This window comes from Crocuta crocuta, unplaced genomic scaffold (genome assembly GCF_008692635.1).
Source record: "Crocuta crocuta isolate KB4526 unplaced genomic scaffold, BGI_CrCroc_1.0 scaffold181, whole genome shotgun sequence".
In the NCBI taxonomy this organism is placed as follows: domain Eukaryota; kingdom Metazoa; phylum Chordata; class Mammalia; order Carnivora; family Hyaenidae; genus Crocuta; species Crocuta crocuta.
In genome coordinates this window covers 2338155-2346727 of record NW_027527952.1, presented here as the reverse complement: position 1 = coordinate 2346727, position 8573 = coordinate 2338155, and the positions used below count along the sequence as shown (strand labels likewise).

Here is an 8573-nt window from a genome sequence, read left to right as displayed (position 1 = left end):
TTACAGCCCAAGCAGGTGAGAGGAGGAGGTGCTCAGTGAGAGAAGGCAGGGGAGGGATTCAGGAAGACAGTGGACAAGACTTGGCGAGAGTATTGCTGTATTGCTTCTGATAAATTGAAAGGCTGAAAATAAGATTAGCAAAAGCTTTTTTACTGGTTTGCTTTTATAGTTGGCATGGAAACAGATGGAAAGGGCAAGGGACACAGTGAGGAACGGTAGTGAGATGGGGGCACCCCAGATTTGGCCTCCTTCACAGTTTTGCTGAAAAAGGGGCCTGGAGTTAGTAAGCTATTCCCCCAGGATGCTTGAGAGTACATTTGTGGGAAGCCACCATTAAACTATTTCATAAATATTTTGAATTTCACAAAGCTTGATATTTTTCTAAGCACCAATCCGCCTACATTTTTACACCCAAGTGTCCTGTACAAGGAAATCTGATCCACATATTCTGCAGTTCTTTAAACTCTGGCCCTTGAAAATGGTATTTAGCAAGAGTTGGTTTTTCTTTCTTTTTTTGTTTTTTAAATTTAATTCCAAGATCTCTTTTCACCAATTTGTCAGTTTGAGGACCCACTCCTACGGAGTTAAGTTCACTTGACAAAATTTTAAATTCAAATTAATAATATTATTCACTTTTGGATAGCAGTTTAAGATTTGTGAAGGACTTCACACACTGTGTTTTTGGCTTAGAAAAAAAAAAAAGAAAGTCCTCCAATATCTTTCCTTCCTTCCATCCAGCCTTTGTTGAGTGTTTTATAATAAGTAAAGCTCTGTGTCTGGGCAGGTTAGAGTCCACTTGAATGTGTGCCATAAGAATGATTGAAGACGTGCATATTTTGAATTGAATGAACATTTATTGGTAGTCACCCTCTGCCTAGCTGGTCCCTCGGGGGGACTCGTGCTCTGAAAAGGACAGAAGCGATATGGACACAAAGGTGACGTCTTTGACGGCAAAAACCCCATTTGAACGAGGTAGCTGTATGAAATTGGAAATTAGCGGCTTGCTGTTTAGAAATAAAACAAAAGTCCTCACTTTCTACAGGCTTCCAAATTTCTAATTTGTGTTTAGTCGTATTAAAAGGGGGCTAGTCAATTCAGTTGTTCCCTAGCCTGGAGAGCAAACCATTGTGGCTAAGAGAGTTTTAAGGGAAGTGCTGTAATGTTTGTCAGAAAAGCAGTCCCCATCTCTTCTTGGCTTATTTGGGCAAGAAACATACGGGAGAAACATACAAACAACAACAAAAACAATTAAAAAACAAAAAACAATGCCCCTAAACAAACGAGTAAACAAAACAACAAACAGCCTATTGGTTTTCCATTGCTTTTCTTTTTGCAAAGGTTGCAGCATCCCAAGAAGAGTTTTGGGCTTTTTTAAAATTTAAAGTAAGAGAATCACAGACTGAAATGTACTATGAGAGGTTACAGCCTGTCTTCGGAAAAGCTTTTGTTCTAAGTATTTCAGAAAAACCTCTCTTTCTCTCCTTGTGCAAATCATCTATAGCTTTTTTTTTTTAAACTAGGAAATTTGTTGTCCCTTTACGGCTGTGATTCCCAAATTGTAGACCTCAGGCCTCTGGGGAGGGGGGTGGAGGCTTGGGGGTGGGGAAGAGGAGTTACCATAAGGGTCCTAAAAATCCATTTAACAAAGCAGGCTTCTTGTACACATAACAATAACAGCTCCAATTTATTCGTACTTATTCCGTGCTAAGCATACTAAAATACTCAAATAGATACTATTTAACCCTCCAAACCCCACAAAGCAGGTACTGTTGTTATTATTATTAACATTTTGTAAAATGGGAAAGGGAAGCTGCAAGCTCAAGTTGTCTAACAAGGTAAGGAATGCCACTCTCCGATTACTACCGTTGCTGCCTTTCCTGCATTGCAGGGGGCACTTGGGTTTGTCCGATGGCTTGCCCGGGAAAAGTGGCCCAGCTCTCCCTGAAAAGGAAAACTCAGGGCAGAAACCTTGGGTGTGCAAGAGGCTAAGCAAACTCCACCAGTTGGTCAGTGATCACAGAAGCTAAGGGTAGATCAAAATCTTGCCATTCACATGGCATGACATGGATGGACTTAGAGGGCAGTATGCTAGGAGAAGGAGCCAGAGAAGAAGTAATACCGTATGTTTTCACCTACATGTGAAATCTAAAAGACAAAAACAAAAACAGTGAACAAATAAATAGTAACGACAGAAAAGAGAGAAACAGACTCAAAAATATGGAGAACAATCTGAGGTTGCCAGAGGGGAGCGGTGGGGGGCTGGACAAAACGGGTGAAGGCGATTAAGAGGTGCAAACTTCCAGTTTTAAAGTAAGTCACGGGGTGGGGGGGGGCACCTGGGTACCTCAGTCGGTTAAGCATCCGACTTCGGCTCAGGTCATGATCTCACAGTTTGTGGGTTCGAGCCCCGCGTCGGGCTCTATGCTGACAGCTCAGAGCCTGGAGCCTGTTTCAGATTCTGTGTCTCCCTCTCTCTCTGACCCTCCCCTGCTCACGCTGTCTCTCTCTCAGAAATAAATAAAACATTAAAAAAAAAAATAAAGTAAGTCACGGGAGATGAAGAGTACAGCATAGGGAACATAGTCAATAATATTGTAATACATTTGATCATGATGAGCCTGTCAAAATGTATTTAAATGTTGGATCACTATGTTGTACACCTGAAACTCATTTAATATTATATGTCCACTCTACTTCAATTAAAAAATATATATGTAAGTAAGACAGAACTGTCATTAATACCCCTTGATGGTACATCTGTATTCAGCAAACATTACTGTGTTCGTTACACTTAGAATGTTCAAAAACAAAATTCTCTCCTGGGACAGGGGAGCTTCACTTCTAGCCAGTGGAGGCAGAACACTGAAAACCCAGAGCAGGCACTCACCGGGAGCGACAGTGGGCTGCCGACAGCACCCATTGCGGGTGAATAAGCACTCCACCGCAGATGTGGTGGCCGTCATACTGGATGGAAGCCATGAAGGGCCTGGAATGTGGCGGCACTTCTCTCCCTCCAATAATCTCCATGCTGAAACCTACAGAAGGAAACCCACAGACTCAACAAGAAAAAGCTAATCAGATTATTTCATGTAATTCTTCTTTTGACAGTAAACACATCCTTTCAATGATTTAAAAAAACCTACAGTCATCTAAAAGTTATTATAGTTTTACTGGTTAACAATTCTAAAATACATTTAATAATATCTAATAATATATATATCGTTTAATAATATAGAATTTAACAATGATATAATCAATAGGATTTAACTTAATACAATCAGAGAGATAGGGTTGTGAGAAATCATTTTCATTTATAAGTAACAGCACAATCACTAGAAACTCACTTAACATCTCTGATGTGGTAGGTATAGAAAATACTTACACTCTGGAGTCATTGAAATGCCAGCTGTTAGGAAAAATAGAGAAAAATAAAACCCCATCATTTCAATGGCTTCGATTTAAGAAGCCCAGATGAAAATCCTGACTGCATTGGTGAAGGAAAGAAGCTTCTGAAGACTGAGTTTTGATTTCGAAAGTTTTAACTGTCTCACCACAAGTGTTCCAGAGGTAAGGTTTTTCACACCTATGTGTGCAAGTGTATACCCATTTGAGGAGACTGATCCAAGCTGTTAGTGCTTTTTTGATGTGTATGCAATAAGAAACTCATTTCTGGAGTTAACCGCCTTCGATATCTGAGCACTTGTATTATAAAAGGTGAAAGAATAATAAATATCCAAGAATTCAATGAAGTTGCAGACAAAGTCCAAAGACACTTATTGCTCTAAATCAATACTTAACTATTTTTCCTGGCAGAAAATGGTGCCTATCGTATTTAGTTTCTCACCATTTTTCATTTGGACATAGATATATTATAGAGAGAGACACGGAACCTTGCACAGATCATGCTTGCATTGCAATAAGCCTTAGTTGAAGCCTGAACATCATCCAAAAAAACCCACATATTTTGCAGCAAACTTATTTCTAGTCACACCATTTACTCTAAATTTGACTAAATCTGGGTTAATTTTAGTTACATTTTTGGGAGGAGATTTCATAACGTACTTCAAAGGAACATTAGCAACATATTTTGAATTTGGAGTCTCTCCTTTACTCATTTGTGGTTGAAAAATTATCATAGGATTATCCAAGGCCTTGATAATAATATCTCTTAAAACTCAAGGACCACATTTCATCATTCTTCCTGGGAACAGATGATAATGTATTGCAGTCTTTCTATAGAACTTTCTCATCACCACCAAAGCTATTAGACTTCATACGCCTCAAGATTCTGTTCATGCTTCATGCTGATCAAGAGTGCAAATTTTGTAAAATACGTACAAACAGATAAATCAGGCACTGTAACCCCAGTCCAGAGATACTGACCAAAATTTGCCTTGAATTAACAGATCTTATTTTCTTTGTCCTAAGATATATGCATCTTGGCCTCCTTTTTTTTTTTTTTTTTTTTTTTTACAAAGGAGAATTGAAATCCAGAGCTATTATGCTTGGCAGACTGCAAGAGAGTCCTACCAAACTTGTTTTTATAGCACGAGACAGTGGGAAAAATAATAAGCAGTTTAATAATTGTATATTGTATATTATAATTCAAAAATGTAAGTGAAGTGTCTTACATTATTTCCAAAATTCTCTTTACATGATAATTTATATATTTTCAGTTCTTATATCTGTGAGGAAGGTAGGTCAACTATTCTACTTATGTTACAACTGAAATAACAGGCTCAGGGAAGCTAAGTAATTGACCTGAGATCACACAGCACGCAAGTGGGGACAAATCATTTGCTTGACCTGAAATAACATATTTGTTAATAAATACACTGCCAGAACACAGACTTTGAAGAATATCCTGTTTTCACTTCACAAGGATGCAGCAATAACGAAGCTCTTCTGCGTGTTAAATAAGCAGAATTAACAAAACCAATTCAGAGCAGTGACTTCCTGTTGCCGAGTCTCATGGGTGAGACAAGGAGGAGCCAGATTAAGAAAAGCCACAAACTTAATAAGCCCAACTTGTTAATTCCAGCCAAATGTCCCTGTGAATTTTCAAGTTATCTTTTATCACTGCCGATGTGCCTTAGATAGATCCTGCACAAGCCACTTTTCCAAACTGTCAAGTGGACCTGACGATGCCAGTTCCCTACGATGTCCCAGTGATGTTGGGAACATAAAGAAAATAATGTGTGACATGCGGAAGTGGTTTGAACTCTGAGGAGGAAATCGACTGTGTGAAAGACAAAGCTTATTCTGGAGGGGTCGGGAGCATGGTTAAAAACATCTGTGAGCTGATTATTTCTGCGAAGTGAAGACTCACATCCACGCAGGTTTTTACAAATGGCTGAGTGCTTTCAATGGAATTTCCAGGGACGTGGCTGTCAGGCTTGCTTTGTGGATAAAGGCTCTCTGGAGATTACAGAACTAGCAGGTGGCAGCGTCCGTTCTTAAACCCTGATGTACCAGTCCCTGGCTCCACATTGCTTTCAACCTGACGCCATGCCTGCCTTGCTTTGAGAAGTCTCTGGGCTTCAGAAGTGCTAAGCAACAGGCTGGCTGTGCAGAGGGGAAATGGATTTAGCCATATATCCTGCAATTAGACATGGGTGAGATTTAGTTCAATTGGGAGGACCAGTCCCGTAACTCTTTCTTGTAGCTGACCTGGAAACTTCTGAGAATCAATTTGGTTTATAGTAATGAGTTATTGGTTTTTGGCTTTGGGACCAATGCACCAGTTAATAGTATCATTTGTTATTATATATTCAGGATCCTGGATTTGAGAACAGAGAGCTGTGTAACATGATGAGCTCGCCGATCCAATTTATTTCTGGGTGTTGGTTTTGTTCTGTTGAGTCTGCTGTGGGGAGAGCCATGTTTGCTTTGGATGGCTTTTGCAGCAGCTGGGCTGGGCTGAGAGAGTGTGAGGTGATGCTCCGTGCGGGACTGGCTTCCCGAATCAGGGAACTTGTGGTCCTCATTAGCTGCTCTTGGAGATGCTGTTTTTTTGAACACAGGGTTTTTGTTTTCTCTCCCACTTTCTCTCTCTTTTGGCCCTCCAATATTTTCAGAGACCCTTATAGAACAGCTGTCCATCCAAAGACCACATGTGATTCTCGCAGTGGGGCTGTTTTTCTTTACCAGCCTAAACACCTGCTTCCTCACTTTAGTTAGCCACGCCCTCTAAAGCCATGCACCCTCAAAACGTGGCCCCCAGAACTGTCTCAGTTTGTGACCCGTTCATTACCTATCTTGGGCAAACTGAGGACAGAAACTGAGAGTCAGTTTAGAAGCTCTTTATGGCCATCCATCGGGGCTCCATATTAATTAATTAATGAAATGCTATTTCGTATTTGTTCCATCTAATCATAAAATAGGGTATATACTCTTTATGCCTATTATAAAATTTAATTTTTCTATTCACTTGTGTTGCCTTGAATAAAAGTATCAGTACACAATGGACTGAAACTGAAACCAAACAAATGAACAAACAACAAAACAAAACAAAACAAAACAAAAACCCAAAACACACCCAGTCTTCCCTGCAGGTAGTTTGACTGCTGCTCTGTAGACACAGCTACAGAACAGATCTGTTTCAAACTCCTTCTGTCTCTTCCCTCTTAGCCTCCTTTGAAAATATCTCCCAACACCAAGGTTTCTAAGACTCTCGTGGCTGTCCCATCCTTCCCAGCTCCGGGCATGGGAGGTCAGGATTCGGCAGAATTCCCCTGGGTCCTTCCTTTATGGCTCACCACCCTACTAGCCCTGACTTCTGTTCAGTAGTGGTTTAGCTCACTTGAGAAATGAATCTGCCAACAATTATGATGGAACTATGGCAGTTTTTAAAATTGGATGGGAACGGCCTCTGGGGTGCTGTACGATGACGATACGTCCAAAGGTCCCAAGGCAATATACACGTAGCTTTAGAGTTCAGCCATCCCTCCCAGAGATTTCTTAAAATGAATGGGCTTGAGAACAATCACTAAGGAAAGCAAAGTATCCCTTGACTCAGAGCTGGGCTGGGGCTCTGGCTTGAACCTCAAGGACAGAGGTTTCTCAATGGTCTCAATAGTCAATGGTTTCTCTTTGACAGAGAAATTAGATGAGCTGGGTTGTAGCACATGCATCACTGCTTTTTCCTAATCTGCTTAAAAGCTTCAGAGACCTGCCCTAGGTCTGCCCCGTGATGGAGCGGTGGTGGGGTGGGGGAGTGGGATGGTAGGAAATTTGGCGTGTCTTCTTCCATCTTAGCTTTTCATCAGAACATATTTGGCCTCTGAATCACCTTCCTTTCTTAAACATGAATATGTTTCCTACCCACCACTGCTGACTTAAGTAACACAGTAGGCCTTTCACCTCCTCCTCCTTTAATTCCAAGTCAGCTATGGAACAGTGGCAGGGAATGAGAAGGGCAATGGGTAAATACAAGATCTTGGCATAAGGAGCAACCACAGGAAAGCACTTGACAGTGGCAGAGGGGGCTCCTGGTGCTCGCAGAGCTGGTTGCCTGGTCACACACTGTCTTTACTTTCTTTTTCTTTTCTTTTTCCCCTTCTTTCTTTCTTTCTTTCTTTCTTTCTTTCTTTCTCTTCCTTCCTTCCTTCCTTCCTTCTTCCTCCCTCCCTCCCTCTCTCTCTTTCTCTCTCTTCTTTCTTTCTCTCTCTTCTTTCTTTCTCTCTCTTCTTTCTTTCTCTCTTTTTTCTTTCTTTCTTTCTTTCCTTTCTTTCTTTTCTTTCTTTCTTTCTTTCTTTCTTTCTTTCTTTCTTTCTTTCTTTCTTTCTCTTCCTTCCTTCCTTCCTTCCTTCCTTCTTCCTCCCTCCCTCCCTCTCTCTCTTTCTCTCTCTTCTTTCTTTCTCTCTCTTCTTTCTTTCTCTCTCTTCTTTCTTTCTCTCTCTTCTTTCTTTCTCTCTCTTCTTTCTTTCTCTCTTTTTTCTTTCTTTCTTTCGTCCTTCCTTTCTTTCAGAGAAACAGAGACAATGTGAGTGGGGGAGAGGCGGAGAGAGAGAGAGAGAGAGAGAGAGAGAGAGAGCAAATCCCAAGCAGACTCCACGCTGCCAGGGCAGAGCCCAGTGCAGGGCTCGCTTGAACTCACAAAACATTGAGATCATGACCTGAGCCAAAACCAAGAGTTGGATGCTTAACTGACTGAACCACCCAGGCACTCTGACACTGTCCTTACTTAACTCAGCTGGGTCTCTAGGCCACAAGCTGCCCTTCTGTGACATCTCTTCTTTGTCTTTTCTTCTTCAGGGTGGTTTTAGAGGTTCTTTTTCACTGAGCTGAAATGTTGTGGGATACGTGAAGAAAGTTCCACGTGGGGTGGTCTCTGCGATGTCCTGGACCTGATGCAGATCCAGGAAATCTTGCTCTCACACAGTCTGCAATCGTTGTCCTAAAAGATTTACACATGTGAAAATCCTTTCACCAGGGATGACTGCCAAAGGACGGTTTGCAGCCCTGACCTCTCTTCCCAGTGCCAGGCCTGTGGGGACACTGGTCTTGCACAGAGAAATTGAGGAGTTTTGAGTCTGGAGGGGGGGGGGGTGGTTAGGGAGAAAAATGGGGTC

General features: G+C 41.4%; 2 protein-coding genes across 3 annotated transcripts in view; one reads left to right on the top strand and one right to left on the bottom strand.

Annotated features, from left to right (window-relative positions):
* Positions 1 to 3497, bottom strand: part of GZMK (granzyme K) — a 10014-nt gene extending 6517 nt beyond the window's left edge. The window contains exons 1-2 of the mRNA XM_077752514.1: positions 3383 to 3497; positions 2888 to 3035 (exon numbers count right to left, since the gene is read on the bottom strand). Of these exons, the coding sequence (XP_077608640.1) occupies positions 2888 to 3035; positions 3383 to 3443 (209 nt within the window). The 5' untranslated portion in view covers positions 3444 to 3497. The remainder of the gene's footprint in view (positions 1 to 2887; positions 3036 to 3382) is intronic.
* Positions 1 to 8573, top strand: part of ESM1 (endothelial cell specific molecule 1) — a 45329-nt gene that overhangs the window by 10282 nt on the left and 26474 nt on the right. The gene's annotated exons all lie outside the window — the stretch shown is intronic.